Source organism: Grus americana, chromosome 12, assembly GCF_028858705.1.
Source record: "Grus americana isolate bGruAme1 chromosome 12, bGruAme1.mat, whole genome shotgun sequence".
Taxonomy (NCBI): Eukaryota; Metazoa; Chordata; class Aves; order Gruiformes; family Gruidae; genus Grus; species Grus americana.
In genome coordinates, this window is record NC_072863.1 from 5,544,834 (window position 1) to 5,570,976 (window position 26,143).

Sequence of the window (26,143 nt, forward strand, 5' to 3'; positions counted from 1 at the left end):
CAATAGAGAGATGGCTGATTGAGGCTTACGTACGTACAAAAGTGATAAGTTCCTTGACAAATCTGAATGCTAGTATTTAACCTCATTTAATAATAGATGTTAGGCTTTTATTCGCTTAGGTATACTCATGCCAAAGCTTATCAAACAGGAGCGAACATTACTTTTTTGCAAAGACAGTTATGGTCTATTAAATGTAGAAAACCACAAATTATTGTTTTATGCTAGGATATCTTGTTATTCAGATAGGACTGAGTCAAAACTTAACATCTACTCTCCAAAATTTGAAGTTCGACAAATACATGTGTCTCTTCAGAATCCTCAATATAGACACACATAGAGAGTGTGTGGTTATAAGAAGATGTTTATATAATTAAGTTTATAAAAGCATTCTTTAAAGATGAATCAATTTTTTTATTCCTATTTTAAAACATGTCTGTCTTTGAAGTAATGGAATTTAATTTTCTGAACAATTGGATACTTCATGAAGTTTAACTTTATACCCCCCCAGTTTTATATTTCTTGTGCTCAAAATAATGTCTTAAAATAGATGATGATGATGATTATTATTAATAATAATACTACTACACTACCCTGTTTTCAAGCATCATCATAATCCTCACGGCTGCAGTCACAGAACCTGTCTTGACAGCTATTGCAATGGGCTGAAAAGATTACTGTCAGCAGTTGCTCACTCCCCTTCTCTTGGCTGATATTACCGACCCTAAAATCTTTCAGAATAATCACAGCTGTGACTGTTCCCTAACGCTGTCTTTTAAAATTACGTATGCTCTGAGAAATCGTGTTCTTTAAAGAATTGTGTCAAATGTTGTTCTGTCCTAAATTATTGCCGTCATGTGTCAATTGTCCAGGTGCTGAGAGAATTATCTGGTTTAGAGAAGGAAACTACAAGTTTACTAATGCTACTAGCTAAAATATTTTTATCTTTTAATTGAAAATTAAAACAACAGAGAAGAATGTTGAAGAAAATCTGAAAGTCACTGTTGGAGGTTGTTCACGGGAAACTGAGGATTAAAACTAAATAGAGTATTTTCTTTCAGCAAAGGAAAAGGGCGGGGGGGGGGGAATTTATATATATATTCCTATCCTGTCAGCAAAACTCCTTGTTGCCAAAGCTGCCTTAATAGTTGGAAAAGGCTTATGTGAAGCGATACAAGAAACTTCCAGTCCAACAGCAAAACTTCAGTGGAGAAACTGGGCACAACTGAATGTTTAAAGAGATGAGTCCTGTGAAAGAATTGCCCCATCAGAATGGTGCCAACATTTCCGAAGGTGCTAGCAATGCCTATAAAGTCCCAATTAGGAAGTTGTAGCCATCACAGTAAGTAGTTTTGAACTTACAGGTAAATGATGGAGACTCTAGTCAGGCATCCTTTTTCTTCTTTGAAATGCGTATTCCGAATGAGGCTCTGAGCCGCTGTGCAAAGATTGCTCCAAATCACTCGGAGCCACACTTCTCTGCCTGACTGGAGCACAATGAAGTTTGGATTATGCTGTTTTAAATTATCACCCATTTGAAGTAATTTTCTTTATAAAACAAGATTAAAATGACTGTAATTCAAAACATTTTACCTCAAATTGATGTGAAAATTGTAGTGTTCATATTATTTCCATTTTTCAATTTGACAAAACATTTCACTCCATGTATAAGCTTTTCTGTATTGTCACTATCTTAAGAGTGAAAATACGTATTTTACTCTTGTGCATTTTACTCTTTCCTGATGTGTCTTATTTCTTAACACTACTTATTTAACTTTTTTAAAGCATGTCTTTATATAGTCTGTTGTGGTACCTGGGGAAAATATAAACAGATTTAGGAGGTTTGCTTACCTCCTTTCTACCCCACACAATAACAGTTTATAACTTGTTAAATTTGTTTTCTGGTCTTTCTACATGCCTGATGGTTAGATAAGTGCTGATGATAAAGCAAAGCAAAGAAGAATTTGAAGTTCTAGCTTGATAGAGTTGAAACTCAGATTATGGCAACTTTTATTTACATGAAACTGCCTTCTTTCATTTGTTTTCATACTAATACCACAGTAGAAACTTCTCTCCGTATTTTTCCTCAAGGTTTCCCATCTCCTGAATAAATCCTTTAGGGAAAGAATAGTCTTTTCTCTTCCTCAGAAGTTTGTTTCATACACAGGCAGTTATAACAGTAATTCTTTTTTAAAATCCAGTAAATTCCAAGTTAGTTCCTTGAGTTCCCTATGAATAGGGGTATTTGTTTCCTTTAATATAGAGTGCTTCTTACAGAGTTCTTGTAGGAGCGAAGTACAGAACAGGACTGGAAAATTAAGTGCCTTGCAGAAGTTCGTGGCTAAATCAGTGCCAGTGAGAATTACAACTGTAAAGTTTCTGCCCTAAAATTACAAGTGTACAGATGTCCTTCTTCTTAAGTTATACTGTATTCAACTGTAAGGGCAACAGAATGCCAAATCCCATCACTTAAAGTAATAGCAATACATACGTCAGCTATCAGACCCTCAGACTCTGGGAAAGAGCTGCTTTGTGTGCTAAATCTGCAAAGGATAATTCATTCCTTACTAGGGGGTATGATTTCATGAGCTGAAAGCTTTAACTAGTACATATGTATAGGATAGATTTAAAGTGATTATGGAAATGTCACCGCAGGACAATACATTATTAGTAGTCCCTCATATGTTGTATGCTGTCCCCTTATGTTTGCTGATAATTAAAAAGCAGATTGGGATGTCATGGTAAGAATGAGTGCAAAACGTCCCTTTTATCATTTGCAATAAATATGAAATAGTGGTCTTTCTGTATCCTTCAGTGATTGTTCTATTTGCGTTGGTGACAAATGACATCTTTCTCCTTGTAATGTGCCTGCAGGGTTAAATGACTTTTTATTATTAATGAGTCATTGCTCCAGCTGCCCAGAAAGAGAGGGAGGAGGAAACGTAAGAGATTTAGACCTAAGTAATTACAAATGTAATTATTACCTTTCAAATTTCATTTTTACAGCAATCACAAAGTTGTTAATCAAACATGGCCCTTTCCGTGTATTCACACTTTTTTGGGGTCTTTGTCAAAGGGATGAGTAGCTACGTGGTTCCACTGAGGGTAGTCTGTGGCAGATTGACAAAGCGGTAGTGACAGAAAACTGCTGTGAAAAATTGGTTAGAAAATGTTTTGTCTAGTCATCAAGGAGTCTGTGGTTCAGAGGGTTTTCCAAGAGAAAAACCCGCCTGAGCTGCAGCCATATGGAGGAGGGTGTCCTCTTGGGGAGGACAAAAGCTGCAGGAGATACGAAGCTCCTGCGGAGCCAGGAAATGTCAAAGTTTTACTCCCCCAGCCCGTCCTTCTGCAAGGTTGTGGATTGTGATTAAGGAGTTTAATAAGCACAACAGAACCGACTTGCTACTGGATACTTTAGGGGAACTAAAAAGTGTCTCTTGGCCCTGCAACAGTTATCCGAATTACTCAGACCATGTTGCAGATGCCGTGAACTGTAAACAGTTCACGTTGGCTTTCAGTATCGTAATTGGAACTTGAAATTTATTGTGAAATGGAAAATCTGAGGAAAAGCTTTGGAGAAACGAGAACGTTTCCTTTCAATAATGTCATTTCTGCATAATGTTGAAATATTAAGGATTCTCATGTTTTAAAAATCTAAATGAAAATAAAATGAATAGTGAAAATGGAAACTATTAGTTCCTGTATTTATACTCCAAAGTGTCATTTGAATCAACACTGTCACAAAACAGTTGAACTTGGAAACTACGTTTTTGATTGGAAAATTGTTTTGTCAAAAAAACTTCAGCGAGCTTTACTTATACATTAAGGTGAAATAAATAGATTTAATATTGTTCATGGTCCAATCAAATGTAAAATCTGTCAGCACTCAAGTAAGCATAGTGTGTTACTTAGATACCAGCATAGGTGAATATCATAAAACCACTGAGAAGTATTCACAAAATAAATAAATCAGGGTATTTGTAATAAAACCAAATAATTTTTTGTTTACATTCTAACAAAGAAAAATGCTTTCTTTTTTTTTTGTTTTTTTCTCAAAATGCAATTGGAGTCAGAGCATAAAACCCACAGAGTATTTTCAGAGTGTTGTAGGTTTATTTTGTTTGTTGCTCTAGTGGCCTTTGACTTTAAATTTCTGTTTGTGTATATCTGATGAAAACACAATTTCAAAACATCTTTTATTGTCTACCTCTTAAGTGATCACAGGAAAGATATGTTTACCAGCTTGCTTAGCATTTGGGGTTTTTGTGGTTTCCTTTTGAAAATTACTGTTTCATTGAAGTGTCTGAACCATGAACAATTGCCCACGGTTGTTCAATTACTTAATTGAAAATAATTTCTTAGTAGAACAAACTTTTGTTTATTTTTACTGTAAAGTCAATAAAAAGAAAACAGAGCCCCATTTGTTATGTAGATACATCAAGAAACTCTTACTGAAGTGCGTAAAGGGTGTAAATACAGATATTTGAAGCAGAACTGTAGGTCTTTTATCCCACACCTATCCCGTGAAGGAATTGCCGCATGTGAAGTATCTCAAACACAATGAAAATCAACTTCTTGTCCCCTTCTTCATCACCTTGCCTGCATTCTGCATTCTGCTGAGGATGACTCGGTTACCTCATCTGCTTATTGTCACCACTGTTAGAATTCATCATTAGAGTAGTGTGAGAGTATACTAATATTTTCATGTAGGTCTGTTACCGAGAATAAATGCTACTGACCTTATCCCACCTAGAAATTCTGTTCCCTTCTTATCTCTTTGAAGTTCATCCTTTTTCCTATCTCCAAGCCCAGATCTTTGTTCTCTAGCCAGAGAAACACAAAAGGTAATTGATTTTTTTTTATTACGATGTCTGCAGCCTAAGCTTAAGAAATGTATTTTCTGCTGTTTCCACACCAAATGAGTTTATGTAGATTCAGTGATTCTTAGCTCTCTTTATGAATCATCACCCTTTCGAGGTATTTTGTGATTTATAATAAAATCAGTAAACTACCTCTCCTTCACACACACACTTTTATTTAAAACTTACACCTTAAAAACTGAGTATAATATTATATTCAGTATACTTACACTGTAGATATTGTAAGCCAGAATTTTCTTCTTTTTAAAACTTAATATGAATGCAAGTGTGAATGAAACTGAGCAACCTCTTTAGCTAGGTTTGAAGAAGAGAGAACAGATGTTATGAGTTATCTGTAGAAATTACTAAGTGAATTCCTTTTTCTAAGGGTTAGCTATATGAAGCTGCATTTTGCAGACTGCTCATTTTATAGTTTCAGACAAACAACCTTTCTGTACAGACAAAACCTCAAGCTGTTTGTATTGTTTTAATGTATTTTTTCCCTGCTTTTATGGGGAAAGTACAGTAATAGCCATACTTCCATGATATAATACATTTTCTCACTTTGTTATATCCTCCTGACATGTTCAGTGCCTCTTAAAATGGTATATTGATATGCCCCTAAATTCCCCAGCAAACCCACATGCAAAAGATTCTCCTCAATGTTGAATTAAATGAAAGAACGTACTACGTTGAACTGACTCAGGATTAAATACTAAACGAATTTACACAAATACACATCTGTTTAATTGGTGGTAGTGGATCCTCATACACATTCCTAATGAGGCATTTGAATAACTCTTTCATCACTAAAAGGAGATATAAATGGTACTTCATAGTGTACAGAGTTACCTTGTACTGGTCAAGTGATTCTTCTGTCAATTAGCCCCCATTCTGTTTCAACATGTTTGACTAGATCACTTTTTCCAAGTTAAAAATTTTAAGGTATGACTTCCATATGCACATTTAACAGCAACATTTACTGAGCATTTGAAATTTAATCTCTAGAAGTTGATATGAGATATACACTATTCTTCATACATTTCCCTCGTCTCCTATTTCAAGTTTAAGGATATTTAAGCAAGCCTAAAACTAGGTTTTATATACATATACACACATATGTGAGCAATAAGGCTTTAGAAACATCATCATATTGGAGTGTTTAGTGAAATTAGTGTTGTACTTATTGCTGCAGACTCCCTAATAATGCTTGCAGATATGTGACTGCACTTTTTGCCCTCCTGGTGACTGTAAGAGAGAGCATCGACAAGCACCGCTCATCCCCGGAGAAGGGTAGAAGTCTCCCAGTGCTCGCCACACTGCTCGGGGTGGGAGCGAGCGAGCCAGCGCTGTGTGGTCCTGAGCTGCTGCCCGGGCTCAGCCCACCGCGCTGAGATAAAGATGTTACTCGAGGAGGCAGTCATTCTGGGTATCTACAACATTCTGTAGCCTCTTCTTTCCCTTACTGCAAATAAGAGGTTGAAATGGCTTAAAATGACACATCAAGAGAGAAAGTTTGCTGTGTTACAAAACGCCCTGGAGAATGAAATGCCTATTGAAATGCCTCTTCCAGGCACCAGCTGAACCCCTGTTTCATCCAGCGTATTTTTGTAAAATGTCAGGTTTATTACACAAACTTTACATCAGTAGAAAAGCTTAATGTATACCAGCTAAAATGCATAGTCTTCTCAGGTATGGGGGAAGAAATGCAAATTTCACTCTTTACTGTGTGTCCAGGTCGAAGGTTATTGCTGGAGGATAAACCATTTTTTACTATGTAGTTTCACCTTGTTTAATTGATTTGAATTTAAATTTATATTCTGTGTTAAATAATGAACCATGTATTAATAATTAAGAAGCTTCAGTACAAATGTGAAGCAGTTAATTAAATATTAAATAAAGCACATTGTATTACCCAGTGTTGTAATCAATATACTAGGTTTTAGGCTATTCGTTTAAATGGTCATCGTACTTTACAAGTTATGGTTAAAATTCTCATTGATAACTCAATGTGTACTTCATAAGCCAAGAAACATGTGTCCTTTGCAAATTACCGTATTTGTTTTGCCATAATTAGCAACCAAACATGGGCATTGAAGATGAATACAATTGGAATGTTGAAGCAATAAGGGTCAATGCCCCGTGTTCTACAACACCGTCACGCCCGTGTTCATTAGGCTGAAACAGAAGAGGTTGCAGGGGGTTTGGGGACTTGAGGGTGTTTTGATGAAATCTCTTCCTGTGGAAAACAGCAATTATTTTTACTGAAATTATTATGGGAGCATTGCTTTTAGACCATTGCTTGGGTTTGAGTAATACAAGATTGAAATTCTAGTCAGAATAACAATAAGAGATGACTTAATGAAAGATTAATGTGCATTATTTATATGGCTATTATTTGTGAAGGAAAGATTCACTTCACTTCACAAGCATAGTTAATTATACAGGAATTACCATATGCTGTCTCTTTTGCCCGGATACTTCCTCCATTCCATTCCCTGTCTTCCTTCTCACCAAGTTTTCCCAGCCACCTTTGGCAATGTTTGCTTGACTAATTGAAGCCAGGTACAAAATACTCACACCTCATACCATTAGGATTTTATAATAAGCCTAACTCATGGCAGTTTTTAGGATTAAATTCACATTAAACCCACGGATGCTAGGATATAAACTGTGTTCCCTGGAATGGAAGGAGAGCTTATTCTTGCAAGGTATCCAGTACAATCTGGCAAGCCTAGGTAGCACATGAAAACGTGTGATTTCCTGCACGCCTGTTGATTCCTCAGTTAGAACATCTGGAGGATCACTCTTCCTCCGAGTATGATTTCTCACAGGCTTTGGTAGAGGCAAGCTCTGTACACACAGCTGAGAAGGAAAGGAAGTGGTGTGTCCTACTTGTTCTTTGAATAAAATGGTTTAAAGGCTAGAACTTAAGTAACTCTTTTATGTTTTTAATTTATTGAGACATATACAGGAAATAAAATATTCATAGGAAACTTCTCCCAAAGGCATTTTATTATTAAAGCAAAAAAAGTGGAGTATATTATAGCAGCAGTTATTTAGGGTTTCTACATCCAAGCTTCTTCCTTATTATATTCTGACCTTATTAAAGTAACCCAGTTTACACTAACAACTATTCTCCCCTCCCTTTTTTATTGTTAATGTCATTTCTGTTCTCTCCACATAGTGCAGACTGGTAAATGATGTTACCCAAGTGGCCGCTTTTGGTCACCAGGGTAATTCTGGACTATAATTTCCCTATATTATGCTTGAATTCCTGCTTAGATTTAGTACCGCATTTAGTAAATACACATTGGCAAAAAATGGGGGGGACACGACCCATTCCTTAGGAGCTATTGGCTGAGATGAGTAGTATAAGGTTGTCATCTTCATCACTCTGGTGGGTTCCTGCTGAGCAGAGAGCACTGAAAGTGCGATGGGAGCTGTTTAATACGAAACGCTTCAGTAAATGAGAGGCACTTCTGGATGCTGACAGAATAGCGTTGGCACTGCAAGCCATGTATTCATATATGTGCTGTGTTGTGAAAATATGAAAAATAGCTCAGCAATGGCATAATTATGGGCAATTTGCTTAATTGCTTGCTAATTGTTGCTTGCTTTATTATGAAACAAGAGTGCTCTAAATGTAACACTGGATGGTTTGCATCCAAAATGTGTCAAATTCAATACTGGCTTTTCATTAAGACTTCAGCTACATAGCTTTAAAATTCAAGCACTCTATATTCTGTATTTTAAGTTGATTTCTTTTTTTTTCTTTTTCTTTTTTTTGTTTAAATTATTTTTGAAATTTTTTTTGCACAATTTATAAGCCCCTAAGCCTGCATCAGTACAGTGCAGTCAGGCAGTTTTTTGAACTTCTAATGAGTCTGAGTACTTTGCTAATGCATGCATTTACAAATGTCTTTTGATCATTATTACACATGTGGATAAAGGTGGAAATGTTTTAAGGCTTCTCCAGGAGCTCATGTTATTGATTGTTTATTAATTGTTCAGCTCTTAGAAACGCACATTTCTCTTTTAACATATACATGCAGGGTTTTTTAAAAGGGATATGTGCAATTCTGAAAGTTTGGCCTAAACTTTTGGAAAATCTATTCTCTTCTCCTTTGACCAAGATATCCTGCTTTGAGCAGAATGTTAGACAGATATCTTCAAAAATTCCTCCCAGCCTAAGTCTTTTTGTGATTCCTTGATGCAAGCGATGACTTGGCAGACCAAGAAAGGAACGAGCCCTCTTATAGAATAATGGAACAGTTTGGGTTGGAAGGGACCTTAAAGCCCATCTGGTTCCAACCCCCCTGCCATGGGCAGGGACACCCTCCACTAGACCAGGTTGCCCAAAGCCCCATCCAGCCTGGCCTTGAACACTTCCAGGGAGGGGGCATCCACAGCTTCTCTGTTCCAGTGCCTCACCACCCTCATAGAGAAGAATTTCTTCCTTATATCTGATCTAAATCTCCCCTCCTTCAGCTTAAGGCCACTCCCCCTTGTCCCGTCACTCCATGCACTTGTAAATAGTCTCTCTCCAGATTTCACTTGTAGGCCCCTTTGGGTACTGGAAGGCTGCTCTAAGGTCTCCCCGGAGCCTTCTCTTCTCCAGGCTGAACAACCCCAAGTCTCTCATCCCTTCTTCATAGGAGAGGTGCTCCAGCCCTCTGATCATCTTTGTGGCCTACTCTGGACTCGGTCCAACAGCTCAATGTCTTTCCTGTACTGGGGCCCCCAGAGCTGGACGCAGTACTCCAAGTGGGTTCTCACAAGAGCAGAGCAGAGGGGCAGAATCCCTTCCCTCACCTGCTGGTCACGCTGCTGGTGATGCAGCCCAGGATACAGTTGGCTTTCTGGGCTGCAAGCACACACTGCTGGGTCATGCTGAGCTTCTCCCAAGTCCTTCTCCTGAGGGCTGCTCTCAATCCATCCTCCGCCCAGCCTGTAGTTGTGCTTGGGATTGCACTGACCCGTGCGCAGGACCTTGCACTTGGCCTTGTTGGACTTCATGATGTTCACACAGACCCATCTCTCCAGCCTGTCAAGGGTCCCTCTGGATGGCATCCCTTCCCTCCAGCGTGTTGACCACACCACACAACTTGGTGTCGTCGGCAAACTTGCTGAGAGTGCACTCGATCCCACTGTCTGTGTCGCCAACAAAGATGTTAAACAGCGCTGGTCCCAATACTGACTAAAGATCGTGGAACAATGAAGAAAAGTCTTTTAACTATTGTGCTTTTAGTTATATTTGACAGTTCTGATCTAAACATTGCATAAAAGCTGACAGACACGTTCTTTAAAAATGTTCTTAGTTCTGAGGCAGACAATTTAAAAAATAGTTTCATTCCTGATACAATCTGGAGTTCAAATCAAAGTGGTAAACTCACATGTGCATGAGTGTGATCTAGTCTATGAATTAAAAATTCTCTTTCATACTGCTTGTATGTCATGGTTGAAGAATCTCCATGTAGTATGAAAAAAATATATAAAATTAAGGGTTTATTACTGAGTGAAGTAAGAAGCGAGGTAGACAGGTAAGAGTTCGATGGAATGTATTGTTTATTCATAATACATGGGGATATGTACACTTCTATCTGCACTTATAACCCTGTCATATCTTATGTGAGAAGATGTCACTAGACACTAAATTTCAGTAGAGAAAACCATAATTTCTTCTGAAAATATTTAGAGACAGCAGGAACGTTCTTTTACTTGATTGGTAGAGGCAGATGTCACAGATGTTTCCTACCACTGAGTACTTATCAGACTATGCAGAATAGTTGCCAACATTACAACTTTCGAATGAGAGAGAAGGGCTCAAAACTTTTCTTGTCACCTACATCTAGCAATGATGCAAACCAAAAGAAAGCTTAAAGAGTAGCAGCTAGAAAATGCCATGGTCAATTTACACAGCCTCTGATAAATGGCCACGTCACCACCGAACCTCACCCAGCTGGGTGGCTTGAATTCCTCCTCAGATGGTCCTCTGGGATGCTCGGCTGAGCCAGCCAGAGAATCCTTTGTTTAAAGTAAGTGGTGGAGGGGGAGCCAGACAGGGTGCTGAGGACATCCGCCCAATGCTAGTTACAGTGACCTCTCCCTGGGTTAAGTCTGTAACGGCATATTTGGAAGTCAGCTGCATTCGGGTTTAAGTTGGCACCATGAGTATAATACATTGCTAACATAAAGCTCTCTTCTTTGATAAAATAGGAAATTGTTAAAAAATGTACTTTTCATAAGTAAAGCATAGTTCAGATGATGGTGCAATGCCATTGCCAAGTAGCTATTTAGTAGGATTTCAGGTGCTAAAGAAGCGGGAGAATGGTGATATGTTAGGAAAACAGAGAATAAATTAGACTGACAGAAACAAGCTACATTTCATAGCCTGGAAGAACAGGCAAAAAAGATAATGCCTGGTGAATATTCATGCAGAAAATTTCCTACATTTTGTTCAAGGTTCATTCAAAACAGATGAGTTATGTTCCAACAGTCATTTTTACTTCATTGTGCTAAAAATATAATATTTCACACCGCTGGTTATATTTGTTTTTACTTTATACCAAACAGAAACTGTTTTGCATCTCAATTATCCTTGCTAGTACTATTCACTGCAGCAGATCACTTGACGAGATTTTCTAAGTTTCCTTTAAATGCAGATATTGGAGACCTTGCCTACCTCACGCCATGTTCATTGTAACACCCTTAGTTAATTTGGTTTCCTACAGCACACCCAGTCTCCTAAAGACTGCCTTAGGGTTGCACTAATGCTATGGCCTATACACACGTGATTTTCCTTAAAAAACCCACAAAACTGTTTCATTAATTTTTTTTTTTAAATTTGTACACCTGTTAAAGTTAGTCTAGAAGTTAAAGATATCATTGATTTCTTAAAATTTATTTAATTTTTTTTAACAAATTCACTATATTATAAAACAAAACTTGACTTACTGTTGGTGAAAAATTGAGTCAGACATCATACAGAAAAGTACTTGTATTTGCTAAATACTTCTTTTATTTCCTGTTCTGCAATACTGCAGAAGTGCCTAGTAGAAAAGGGTCTTAACTCTTCAAAGCTAATGAAAACTGTATATTTTACATGTTATTAATCATAAGCAGTGATGAAAAACATACTCTGACAATCAAGATTACGTGTGCCACATCTGCGAAGACATCGACAGAAAGATTATGACTGCTACAAAAAGTGTATCTTCTAAAGAAGTCTGCATTGGCAGACTGTTGTCAACTCAAAGCCAAAACAATTTGTATGCATAACTTAGGATTATGCCCGGGATTGTTCTAGAGATTTTGTTATTTTTAAAGTTTTTTTGCTAAAAAACTCAGGTAAAAATATCTCTTTATTAACAGAATAAACAAGACTGTCATTCTGACAACGTTGTTATTCTTTGCATGGTAGCATGTTCCAAGTCCACAGGTATTCTGACAACACATGGCACAAAATTACTGTCCTACTGATGGGTCGAGATGGTGTAGAGAATATTTTATAAGTGACCTTTTATTTCTGCAGTTGCCTTGTCGAAAGCTTAAATGTTAAGTTTTTATTGCCAAACACTTCTTTTGATGGTTTAGCTTTGTTTACTCTCTTACTGAAGTTTGAGAGAGCTAGTACAATATAAGTATTGTAACCGCTTGCTGTGAAGAGCCAGAAATGCCTAAGTATTATTTCCAAATAATTGTGTTTTTTCAGTTTAACCGAATTATTAGCATTTTTAAGAGCGTTCAGAAAGCCTTGAGATAAAAAGAAACACTGAGTTACTGGGTATCAAAGAGGGGTTTTTAATAAATACAGTAAAGATCAGTTTCTGTATAAAAAAGGGATAACCTCTGTCAAGGTTGTACCTGATTTCAATTAATTGCTTTGATCAGAAGAGAAGCAAACTTGGATAATTAAAGAGCTTTACAAAGACTTGTATATACTCAGATTTATGTCTCTAATAGCAGATAGTAGGACACAGAAAGATTAGACTAATCTACCAGTAGTAACTTTTTTTTTTTTTGCAGGAACTATTGCCTCTGCTGAATTATTTCCATATTTATGTCTCCTACTGCCCATCAAAACTGGATTAGTATTTCAACAGCAAGGTGCCAAAGCTTTGTCAGGATTACACTGGAAAATACTGAGACAAAATGACTGAAGACATGTTGAAATACCAGTAATAGGGCAAAGTAGCGTTTAAAAACAATCATTTCTCTAACTGGCACATACTCATACAATGTACTTAAGGAGAAATAATCAAGAGTATAGCATTCATGATACAACAAGCAACCAGTTGTCTGCTTAAATGTGGTGGATTTATATATAGGTACATACTGTATTTTGGACAGCAGCATTATATAGTTCAATGCCTGAAGGAAAAACTTAATTCGTTTGTATCGAGATGTAGCGTGGAAATATGTATTTGTGCTTTGTAGCTTTACACAGATTTCAAGAGGCAAAGTATTTATTAAAACAGAAATGCAGCACATGTTTAAACATAAAGCTCAGAGGGTGAGAGGCTCCTACTCAGAACTCATATTGCTATAAGTAATTCCTAGCGGCATACCTTCTCCAATGGTTATGAGCCAGAATCCAATTTTAAATGTTATTTTCATGAAGACAGATATTAAAAATAGGTATGTATCTTTCACTAGAAAGTTTTGCGAAGACAATACAGCAAAATATCTAATCAGATATTCTTCTTTGTTCCTGATGTGTTTAAACCCTGTATGCAGCGAGAGAATATAAAATTAACACATATAATGTGAAAACTATTTCAAGGAATGATTCTATTAGTTTGAATGTACACAACATGGTACAGCCACAGTTTAAATGAAACCGATCAAGGTTGTTTATGTATTGCAAATTACGTCTCTCAGATTTAGTAGTTTACTTTGCCTTTGAACAAATTATAAATTCTATAATCCTTTTTCAAGGGCACAAACCTTGCATCTACTGAAGAAATCTTTCGATTACTAGCAAACTATGGAAGGTTACAGCTTCTTTTGCTATTGCCCTTTGATTTTTCAAGGTTTCCAGTATTGAATGCATGGAGAAATCAATTCTCTTTAAAATAGCTGTTACGCCGTCTTTCATTCTTAAAGCTCTGGAGTGCATCTTTGAAGCCAATGTACCATCTTTGGCTATGTGTCCAAATTAATTTTGTTTTGCCCTAAGCAAAACAAAACAATCAAAAAATCCAGTTTTAAGAGAACATTAAAAAAAACCCCACCCTAATTTTAGTTTGGTTTTTTTTTTTTTTCCAAGTAGTTGTATGCAGATATGTGGAGTTATGGTATTAGATTATTATAAAGCTTTTTGCTTTATTACACAAATGACAATTTCAAAAAGCGAAGAGGTAAGTAGAATGTTTAAGGGCTGTAGTTACATAGCTGTAATGATGGTATCATCTGTTCATTAAACATTTTTTTTTTCTGACGATAGCCAGTGACAACACTGCGGGCCCCAAACTTGGGAACATCTAAGCCTGCACTTAAGTTGTACAGCTGGAGGTATTTTGATTCCAGGCTGTGGCCGTTATTGTAGAACTGGGATTGCTTCGTTAACCTTGATTCCCTGTGCACATCAGTCTTCAGACCTCTGACGACGTCTTGTCTTTTTTCCACCCCCGCAGCTATCGAGGTAAATCTGCAGAAAGCCCTGGCCGAAGCCTCTGAAACCTGCACGCAGGAGTGTCTCATCCTAGGCCATTCTGACAACTGCTGGATGCCGCCGTCCTTGACACAGTATCAGCAGTCCAACACCCCTTTGCCATCGTTTGGCTTCCAGCAAGGCTGGGGCCGGGGAGCCCGGCCTGAGGGACGACACACTCTCGGGAGGCCCCTTCCAAAGGACGACACTGACAAAGGCCAGGGTGGGCCCAGGCCCCAGTTCTACAACACCTGCGAAAGACATTGCGCCAGCGAAGATCCCGTCAAAGTCATTCCTCTGGCAAACTTCGCCGCGTCCCACCAGGCCCCGGTGTCTGGGAGTAGCGCTACGTTTATACACGAGCACCAGCTATAAATGCAGATCTGACAAATCCGCTATTTCAGGCTTTAAGTGTGACTGTATATAGTCACAGCCTAACAGTCGTCTTAGTGCGTACGCAAACTTGTTAGGCTTGTGAATATTTATGTATATAGAATCCTAAGTTTGAAATTGAAAAGCTAAATCCTTAGGACTTAGTTGAAAGAAATTTACCATAGTTCTTGGTAAAATCCACAAAATGGGGAAGAAAACCCACAACCCAGAAATAATCAAAAGAAAAACAATAAATCCTGTTCATTTTCTTATATGGGCCATATAGTGCAACTATCTGTTAGCAGTTCTTCCTCCCTGTTGGAAGCAATTTCTTAGTATGGTTTGGGGAATATTACAGTCTAAATAGAGCTTACTCAATTTTTTTCTTTGTTGTTATAATTTATAGCATATTCCTAGACTTCATCTGCCATTTGCTTAGTGATAGAGATCAAGTGGGCAATTTCTCATTTGATTACCTTACATCATCAAATGAATAAGATCCTAAAATCTAATTCTTAAGAAGGATGGTCTATCTTTCCACCAAAATTTATCTTTTATATAATTAAGAAGGAAAATGTACTTAAAGACTTGATAACTGCTTTTGATTTTAATGTTTATTGGCTCAGTCTACAGGTATTTATTCTTTGAAAGAATGCAACAGATGAAATAGAAAGCTCTCAGCTAGGCTTTTCTGTGTGAAATAAACAACACGACAATGATAGATTATGCAGGATCAAAACCGGGAAAAAATTATAAATAACTTTTTTTAATTTCCAAGATTTTCCTTTCTACAATAATGCAATCAACAATATGATACATATTATGCTTTTCAGGCCATAAGTCTGTTTCTAATTTTTTTTTTTTTTTAGTTTTTTTTTTTCATCTTGCAGAGCTTGCTTTGGCTACTGTTCCTGTTAGTTGAAAATTACATGGGCACCGCTGAAAACAGTAGGAAAATGGGGTAGTTTTTTTGGCTATTGTGATGTCGTGGCTGCAAGCTACTGGTGTTTAAAAGAATATTATAGTGATGTATATTGCTTTTTTTTTTTTTTACAGCTATATTCACCTATTGTAAGTATTCAGTAAAAGGTTAGCTATGATATTAGTTCCTTCACCACAAACCTATTAGATGAAGGAGTTCTCGTCATTGTGGCTTAGATTATTAGAGAATGACTGACAGTTCTCAGCAAAGAAAGAAGAATCTAGGTAATGAAAGCTGGATAAATGTAATTATAAATACACCCCAATCAGTTTATTTGGTAAAGTCTCAAGATTATTCTCTTTAAAGACGAGGGATTTTTTTCAGTGTTCTGTGTACTGGAGGATATATTCTTAATAGTGGCAGAAAAAAGCTGGTAAATTCTACAGTGGATGAAAAGGAGGTTCCTTCCTTAGAGGAAAAAACACATTTTCCTTCTAGTGTTTTGTTGCTGTTTAGCCATTTCATCATTTACAATATGTACATACCAAGAATTTTTTTCTTTAAAAAACTGCATAACTTTGTTCAGTTTTATTGCTACATTAAGTGAGACAATCGAAGTTGTATGAGGGGGGAAAAAAGTGTGTGAATATTTCCTATGAATAGAATTCTACGTAGGCTTCATATTGTAACTTAAATCTGTAATTTATAAACAAAACTGTGTGTAAAAATGCTGTAATATTAGCTGCTTGTAAAATTTACAGAAGTTCAAGTTGTTGAGGGTTTCCAATGAATGTTAAAAGAGCTTCTCTTATGTGCCCAGCAGGTATAAGTAGCTTTATATATCGCTGTCCCCACTGTAAATCTATTCAAATCACATTTAGATTTTATGTGCAAAATAAAAGAAGCTTCACCTTTAACCTACTGATAGGGTTTAATTAATGAACATCAGATTATCTAATGATGTACTTTTCTTTTTTTTTTCATGTAGTTTTCAATAACGTTTAGAAAAGATGTGGCACACTGGCTTCCAGTTGCATGTAAATCCTGGAAAAAAATAATAATCCTTTGGGTACTGACACACATTAGCTGACACAACTCATTTTCAATTCCAGGACAATTAAAAATTTGACAAATTAATTCATATCTAATATACAAAGCTCTTTGTTGTTTGCTTTGGAGATTTCACAATGAGAAAATTCAGCAGTCCTTTTCAGGGAGACGCGAAAAAAACTTATCTGTAGTTTACACAGATTTACCAAACATATTAATTGTGCAAATTTAGAATAACGCTGACAGCCAATGCTTCCGATTGTAAGCAGAGGACTTTAGTTTTTATTACAGAGGGCTGCCACACCAAATGTTTACAGAATTGGCAGCTGCATTGGAGAACTCTCAATTTTTTTTGCCTGTAACATTTCCTTTCTAGCTGCAAATTGCAACTGAAATTACCTGGCAAAAAATTCATTTCTATGATTTTAGGATTTTCATAGGAAAAGATGAAAGAACCAGAATTAGTGTTTTTTCGTAGGTAGGGAGAAAAACCAACAAACTTCATATTTGAACGTTTAGGGGGTTTTTTGGTTTGGGTTTTTTTCCTAAGGTACAGAAACAAGTAACCATCAGCCTTTCTCTTGAAAACAACAAACAAAACCCCAACAGCAGACAACAAAAAATTGTGTACACAAAAAGCATTGTAAAGATGAATCTGATTATAGGAAGTATTACATGTTATATCCATGAATTGTGTTGTGATATTCTAAAATTCTGTCAACGAGATACAGACCAATTAATTGTAAATACACATCGTATCAAGAGCTAAGCGGTTTTCCTCATTTTTATATATTGCATATCTAATATATAAAACTATGCATTTGAGACAACATTTTTGAGTGGCATGTCAGTACCCAGAGGAATGACGTTTCTAGAGACTCTTTACACATCTTGCCATATATATAAATAATTTATCTAGTACATAGACTGTATATTTTTGTGTAATTTTTTTTTAGTCATTTAACTTATTTTATCTTACTTGTGTGAATTTGTGGAAAAAACAATCCTATATACAATATACAGTAAAATGGTAGTTACATGATTAGATTTGTTTCATACAGTGTAACAATAAAGGAAAACCTTTGCCTTCAAAGTAACGTGTCCCGCAGTCTAGCCTAGATTATTTCCCCACCCCAAACTCAGCACATGCTTGTTGCTCTTCTAAGTATTGCATCAAAGTCATGGGTAGAGCTGGCAGAAAGGAAGGTGCTTTTTTTTCCATATCGCAGGGCAGTCAATTATAAAAAAACCTAGAAAACCTTAAGGAAAAAGAATTCAAGTCAAAGCATTTGAGCTAAAATGTGCTATTTCTTTGTTTTCCTAAAGCGTGCTGTATTCTGCAGTGTAACTTAATTCTAAAGGAAGAATAATTAGGCATGTCTGCTTGGCCAGACAGAGACTACTGAGCACCTGCTCTCTCTGGGCTGTGAGCTGGCTGGATGCAGGTTATTTAGCTAATTATCATGGCAATGAGCCCATGCTAATAGGACCTGAGGGCTTATGAATGTTAGCATGACAGCTAGCTTGACATAACATTAGTTATGTGGTTCTGAATCCAGCCAGGTCTTTTTGCTTGGCGTAGGGCTGGAGGAGAGCAGCCACTTTGTATCGGGCATCTACGACCCCGGTGTGTATAGACCAGTTTGGGGTTTTTGGTAAGAGAAGTGAAAGTTTGCTCCGTTGTACGCCGAGCAAGCTGCAAGCCAGCGTGGAACCCCGTCAGCCCCGAGCTGCCGTTATCACCCCGCTTCCAGCGTGGGCAAGCCAAAGACATTAGACCTAAATAACTTCTGGTCAGTAATGGTTGATTAGCTCAAGGGTGTTTGATTCAAGCTTAGAAAGTTCAAGTTTTTAAACACCTGACTTTGCTCAAGTTTTGCTTTTGCAGCTTTAATACCAATCCTTAATGAATGAGTATCAATTAAATGATTGCACTGAAGTTTGCTCCCATTATTTAACCAGATAGAGAAAAAGGGATTGGTTTGTGCAGACACAAAGTAAAGTTGAAGGCAAAGATTTTATTTGGTATACGTAGGAAAATTGTGTATAACTTATGTTATCCCTAGTGAAGAAAGAGATTGACGATTTCTTGTAAATATTTGAGTTTGTATTTCTGGGAAATCTCCCTGCTTTATGACATACTCCAGGATCTGAGAGTGAGCAGTGTATGTCTGTGTATTGGAACAGCCCTAACCACACTTTACAAATCATGCAGTTGGACATCATATACTACGGTCCAGCAGCATTTAAAGACCAGTAAATTTGCAGTAGTTCTATTTCAGGTTTCTGTACAGCATGTTGTCTTGTTAATTACAATGCTTATTAATAAACTAGATCCACAAAAGCAGTTTTCTCCTTTGCACTGTCATCTTTGGGTTTGAAAGCATTCCTCAGCTACGCTTCTTTCCAGCTTCCCAAACCTCATTTCTTTGTGAAGCTCCAAACTGTCAGAAAGTCAACAAAATTTAACTTCACGTGCAGTCGCTTCATGCAACCGAGTAACAGGCTTTTGGTATTCACAAACGCGTGCACCAATCTCGTCAGAAATATCTTCCGTTTCTGTGTCACTTCTTTTCATACCAAGCTGCCTCTGATAAACTTACTTATAGAAAATCATTATGAGCTGGAGGCAAGAGTGTTTATGGGTTTTGTTTTGTTAGAAAAGAAGCTATTTCTAATTGAGAGAACATTGTTAGTAAGTTGTTGTTGAGCTAAAGGGATTATCCTCTCACCATGAATGTGATGTAATGAAATAACTGGCAAACGAGGAACTAATGAAACAATATTTTATGCATTTTTCTATATTATTTACGACCATATTTAAAAAGCAACTCTTTTGATACTTGTCCTGACACTAAGGCAATCATATCTTATTCTTTGACACAGTTACGGCTTTGCAAGCATAGCTTTCTTGTCTGCGGGACCTTTTCAAGCAGGAAGCTTGTATTTATTTTGGCATCAAAACTGTGCACAAGTATATTCCTTCACTGACAATAACTGTTGGCACATTAGTTGTTATTCTACAGAACATATTCAGCCTACAAATTGAAAAAAAAAAAAAAGAAAACTAAAAATGGATAAAAACTTCTGGAGATGGTTTCCCTGGTTTGGGTGGTAAATTCTCAAGCTGGGCTCAGTAATATTTTGAAGGGCAACCTCAGGAAGCAATGAAACTGTGGAATTTCACAGAGATCTGATAAACCAGAATAACAGAGCAAGGCAGAAATATGTAGCATCTGAAGATGTGCAGAATTTTAGCATTGGTGTCACTGTGCAAAACTGGGGGGGGGGGATTGCAGAAGGCATGTTCCTGGGGACTCATCTTCTTGCTTCCCTGCCTGCGGGCACAAGGAATACCTGGAGCGCTTCTCCGGCCACGTCGGCAATACTTAAATCCCAGGTATTTGCTGTGGGGCTCTAAGGAGAGCACTATTTTCACCAAAGCGCTGCAGCACTGAGGGAGGGCTGGCACAGTGTCCAAAAAATATCTCTTACCTGTAAGATGTTCCCAAAGACCTCCTGCTAGGTAACTCATGCTGAGGTAATGGCTCGTTAGAACGTACACATAGATTTATTTAAAGAAGAACATGTGTTTACCAACAGCAGGCAATTTTGGAGATATGCTGCCCATATGATCATTTAGAATTCTTGCCTTTTCTTCAGGTTTCTTCCAGGTGTGGCCTTAGGAGCGAGCTGTAGTTTGACTGAACAGCAGCTAGTCTGCTCCTCCTTGGAAGTGCAATGTATCAAGCAGAAGAAGGAACTTTCTGCAGCGAAGACAGCTCTCCTCCCTTGTCTGGTGGTGAAAGTCGTGTTTTAAGAAGGTACATATGGACTCCACTTGCAAATAACAAGTATTTTTCCAAGATTTAATGGTTCTTGCATTCAGGATCCAGTACTAAAATAGATCATGTCTGATATCTACAATGAGACTAATGATATATTTCCACTTTCATTATTTTAGTGATTTAGAGGTCTTTTGATGGTGCTAATTCCATGCTTAAAACTAAAGCTCTAATAGCAGATGCATTTACGATCTGAAAGCTATGTCATCATACTTAATTCAAGCAGGAACTTAAATCTGTAGGTCCGTGCTTTCTGGATAGCTTTTAGCTACGGAATTGATGCTACCTCTTCTTACACTTTTTCTCCAGTAGGATTTAGAAGTCTGTATTAATAAAAAAGAAAGTTAGTATGTACACCTATCACAGAGACGGTGAACTGAAGTGCCCGGAAGCACTGTACTAGACTTCAGCCCATAGCTTTAAGCCACCAGCTGTGATGTGTTCTAGAGCAGATGAGTGGGATGTGCAAAGAAAAAGACATTTTCTAAGGCGCTGAAATGAAGTTAATCATTGCTACCGCAGCTGTTATGTATGTAGTAAAAGAGTTGATTAACATAATGAGATTAAACTAAGAGAAATTGCTTTTAACCTGTACTTAGCTTGAGTTGTTGTTTAGTTATCAGAGATGATAAAAGACTGTACCCAAAAGCTTGTCTAAACTTCCCAAATGTCAGCTGTTCCATAAAAGCTGCATTTTTGCTTCTCTGCTGTGGAGATCAAGCTTCGATTTACAGGTGTATGAACTACAATAAGTCAGCGTATAGCTCTCAGGAGGCTAATTGAACAGAGGAAAGCTAAAATCAGGCTGAAAAATGAAGGGATTATGAGCAGGGTGGGTGGGGGGAAAGGTGAATACTTCGAATGCTTTAGGAAAAATACTGTAAAAAGACAGAGGCAAGCAGGTCAAATGAGCAACTTTTCCAGCTAGCAGATACACTGGGATGTCTGCAGACTTGCACTGCAACGCTGATTTCATTAGTTAACACTTCGTAGATACGTAAAATTTTTGGTTTGCATAAAAGTATCAGTTAAAACCAACTTAATCAAGATCTGCAATGGCAAAGATGACATACCTGGAATATTTTCAGGCCTATTTAAAAAGGCCCTTGTACCTGGTAGACCTAGAGGCTCATTTCTAGTACATGTAACGGTTGGACTCGATGGTCCCAGAGGTCTTTTCCAACCTTAAAGATTCTATGATTCTATGATAATGGGACTCTTGCTGTTGCTGTGCAAGAGCTAATGCTTTCCAGTGATTCTAACTAGGCAGACCAGAATGGACCGTAAGGGTTTAAAAACTAAAGTTCAATGAGAAAATAAAGACGTGTAATCAATCTATGCATAAATATACATGTTCTCAATTTAATTATCTTTGTTTTCAAAGTTCATCTATGTACAAGAGACAAATGTCATCGCTGAGCATCACACCAATTACTACATATAATCTAAAAATATTCATTATATTACGTAGGTGTGCACAAAGTCAAAGCTGCCTGTCTTGGCAGATACAAGTTGCTGTTTGTTTGTTTTAATTGCAGTGGAGACATTTAGCACTGTGCCTGCCTGGTAACATAGGAAACGTAATACAAGACCTTGACATCTAAAAAGATTAGACTGTCTGAGCTGACTGGCTCATAAAAACAATGCTGAGGAAATTGGCAAAGAAAACAAGTCTCTGAAATTCTAAACAAGTATTTTAAATGCAGAAAAATAATCTAAAGGGTCATATTTGCAGCTTATGTGCTGCAAATAATGTGCTGCACAGCTATAGCTATATAAAAGTAAAATTTTCACAGTGAGGCATGGTAAGAAAGCCCTTTTGTTAGCCGAATTCACTCTCTTGCAATGATTACACACAATCAATCTACTTGGATTTTTAAATGCTTTTTATCAGATTTCAGCCTATTGAATCATAAATGTATTTTTGTCAGTGTAATACTACTGAATATTAAAGAAAAGATCAGATTTTCCAACCCAAAAGCTGTCACTTCAGTCTACAAAAGGCAGTTATCGAAGCCTATTACTGTTTTGGAAATGCTTGTCTGAAATTCCCTCAAAATATACTACTAAAGTACACAGGACCAAGAAAACACTAATATTGAAGATTTATAGCTGTACAGTTTGAGTGAATTTGCATATAAATCTTTCACAGGATATATGAAATGTAATGAAAATTCAGGAACGTTAATGCTTTCTCTACTCAGAACATCTGACATAAAGTGAGTACCTGAATCTAATTACAGTGAAAGTAAATCAAGCCAGTAGGCTGAATATAAACAACATATAAATATATATCAACATTTACCTATTACATATTGGGAAAAAGAAATTCTTTCTGTGTACTTCTAATTAGAAACAACAGCCAAAGACAGATACATCACCCTTAATTTTAGGGAGGTGTTTTGTCAAATCAATTGCGTAAAGCACCTCTGAGCTGGGTATCGGGGAACAGGTACCCGCAGGGGCAGTTCCTGCAGTTCTAAAATTTCAGAATCTACATGTGCCCAGCTGACGATGGAGGAAAGCTCGAAAATTCAGATTACGTGTCTGCCTTTTAGATGGCTAAAATCAAATGAATCCAAACCCTAGTATTTATAGAAAAGATTATATGCTAAGTATGATTGGTGGAGAGCAAATAAACCAAGCCCAACCCCTCTTCTCCCACCCAGCAGGACCGCTAACCTCTTCAGACCGGTTTCCCTGCCAGGATGCACCTGGTTGTGCTTTGTCTTTCGTGCCAGCTTCCCGTCAGAGGGGTACAGAGAGGCTGACATTTGATGTATGCAAAAGAACAAAGAATAGGTTTTGCGTTAAAGCCAAATTGGCAAATATTTTTGTTTCCTGTGACAAGTTTTGCTTAACTAGCACAAGTGGCAGCCGCGCAGAGAAGCGTGCTCCCATAGCATAAAACGGAATTTATTGAAGAAGGTAAGCGCAGTTGCTGGGTTTCCACTTCCCTTTCTTCGCTCCCTTGCTAAATGCTGCGCTGGCACATCGCTTTCTTTTCTGTGACAAGTCTTTCGGAAAGCTAACAGGGAGCCAACTGTGCTTAGGCATGTGCACCTGTACCATAGAAGAACCAAATGAAAACATTAAATGATGTTTCTCTTTGTGCAGGAGAAATGTCAAGAGTGGAAAAAAAACCCCAAAAATTCTGCAAGAAGCATTGCCATAACGCAGAGAAATTGGTAAATAGCCTTGTCTCTTCATGAAAAAAGAAAATTCTTCTAAATTGGGAAGAAGTGTCTTATTTTTGTGAGTTTACCTGTTTGTGAAGTGCTTACGTCTGAACAACCTGTGGCTGCACCAAGCCAAGAAAACAATTATGTCAATGAAATTGCTTCCCCTCAGCTTCAGTTGAACAGCTGATCACCCGAAGGAAGGTCCCGGGCAGGGCAATAGCACTTCAGTGAGAAGGTCATGTTGGACTGACCCGGGTGATATCCCCAGGTCTCCTCCACTTGGAAATCTCTTGGCATGCCGTCATCCACGCTGTACAGTCACACAAATCCGACAGCGCCATTTCTAACAGGGGAGCTACTAAAATCTATTTTTCCAGTGAATTTTTCCAATATTTAGCAGCTCCTCCTATGCACATTTCAAACTCCTCCTCACTTACGTTTCACAAGTTTACTCCAGCCTGCACCATTAGTTTTGACAATTTATTACTCATTACTAATTCATTACTTGCTGGACTGCGTCAACACTGCGTGTTCTCCGCATGGCCAAGAATGAGCTGCCGTAAGCCTGTAACTTCCTCGCGGCTGCCTCACTCGTCACATCTGCCTCACGTGCTGGAGCACGGGGCTCGAGGATTAGGACTTGGTTGCCAGGGTTGGCAACTTTCTGCTTTCCAGAAAAGCCCTCAACTGATGAGATTTCCAGAAACACCTACCGTACAAGGTTATAGTTGGCTGTAGCAGGAAACAACTTAGGTAAAGTAACACCAGCTGTAGTAACACCAGCGGCAGAAAGGTTGCGGCACATGCAATGGTGATTTCAGTCTGACTGAAAAGCATCTTTAGTAGCATTCTCCAAGTCAATTCTTAGATGATAAATGACCTGAGATACAGGTTTAACTTTAAACGTGCACAGGCAGTAAAAGTTGGATGTTGGTAAGAAGGAAATGATTCATAATATAAGCGTTACATTTACCTGGTTCTCAGTTCAGCTGGGCATAAATATGCACAGTAATGTAAATATGTACAGTGTATTTTTTTATATTTTTAAGTCATTTCCTCTCCATCTTCCTCTCAACTTTAGTCTCTGTATCATAAACCTTTTTAACTACTCAGAAGTATTCCTTCTACTACGAGTTATTCACCTTTTCCTCAAATCTTTCCCAAATCTTTACAACTTAGTTGCCTAGTCATAGTTACCTTCACAGACCAGACGTGACATAAAAATATAATAATAACAAATAAATTCAAAGAAGTTCTGCTTGCAATTTCAGTGCAGAAATTTCCTATCTGGAGTAGGAAAATTGTTCTTTTATACAGCTACATTACAATTGTTCCCTTGAAGTGCAGGCACATGATAAAGTTACATATTCATATTGTATTTTACACAGACTTTATAAACTTGATTTGCCATTTTCTTAAATGGAGTTTATGGCAGCTGTAGTCACTAAAGGGCTTACAGATTTTTCTGCAGAGGAATGTGCCCATTTTTCCTCAGTTTATGAACACTAATTTAAAAAGCCAGAGTCTGTGACTATTGATTCTATAACTGATAGTTTGCATAAAGGGTTTAAAATGTAGTGATCAGTTGAGTGCTGACTCTCTAGAGAGGCTTTAGCTGTTCAGCATTAGTCTAAGAAGTTTGACATAAGTAGATTGTAACTATATTGCTCAATAAAGAAAGCTGAATTAATCAAGGTTATTGTAACCTTGTTTATAAAAAAAAACCCAACCAAAACCCAACAACCAAAACCGCATGCATTTATTACAGTAGATGGTGTACAGTGGATGGTGTAGTAAAATTAGATTTTAGTCCTAAGAAGTGTTTATTTATAGTAGTACTATTACTATGGAAAATTGTATGTATTGAAGCAAGTAGACAAAGGTGATTTGTACAAATCAGTAAGTATTACATCACATTCTTCTATCCTTAACCAGCACAGTAAAGAAAAGCTGGAGAACAAGAAAAGTTCTGTGTAATATCTTTGGATAATATAGCAGCTTGTTCCTTTCTGCTCTTTCCATACAACTACCACAATTTCAGCAACAAAAAAGATTTTGGCAGAAATGAAAACAAATTTACGTCTCAATTTCTGTTGAAGGGAGCTTGCATTCTACAGTAATTTAAGTGTGATGCTAGAACTGAGCCTTCCTAATCTTAATATAATTATCAACAACTGAAATTAAGAGAAAACAGTTATGCTGAGAGTTCAAGGAAGGCAGTCAATAGGGAAATAGTCAACCAAGGACAACCTGGTTCCTGA

The 26,143-nt window shown here is 37.4% G+C and overlaps 1 protein-coding gene across 1 annotated transcript in view; it reads left to right on the forward strand.

The window, feature by feature from the left end:
- The window catches only part of PCDH11X (protocadherin 11 X-linked), a 511,064-nt gene extending 491,869 nt beyond the window's left edge, over positions 1-19,195 (forward strand). Inside the window, exon 7 of the mRNA XM_054839633.1 lies at positions 14,495-19,195. Within this exon, the coding sequence (XP_054695608.1) occupies positions 14,495-14,886 (392 nt within the window). The 3' untranslated portion in view covers positions 14,887-19,195. The remainder of the gene's footprint in view (positions 1-14,494) is intronic.
- Positions 19,196-26,143: the final 6,948 nt, after the last annotated feature.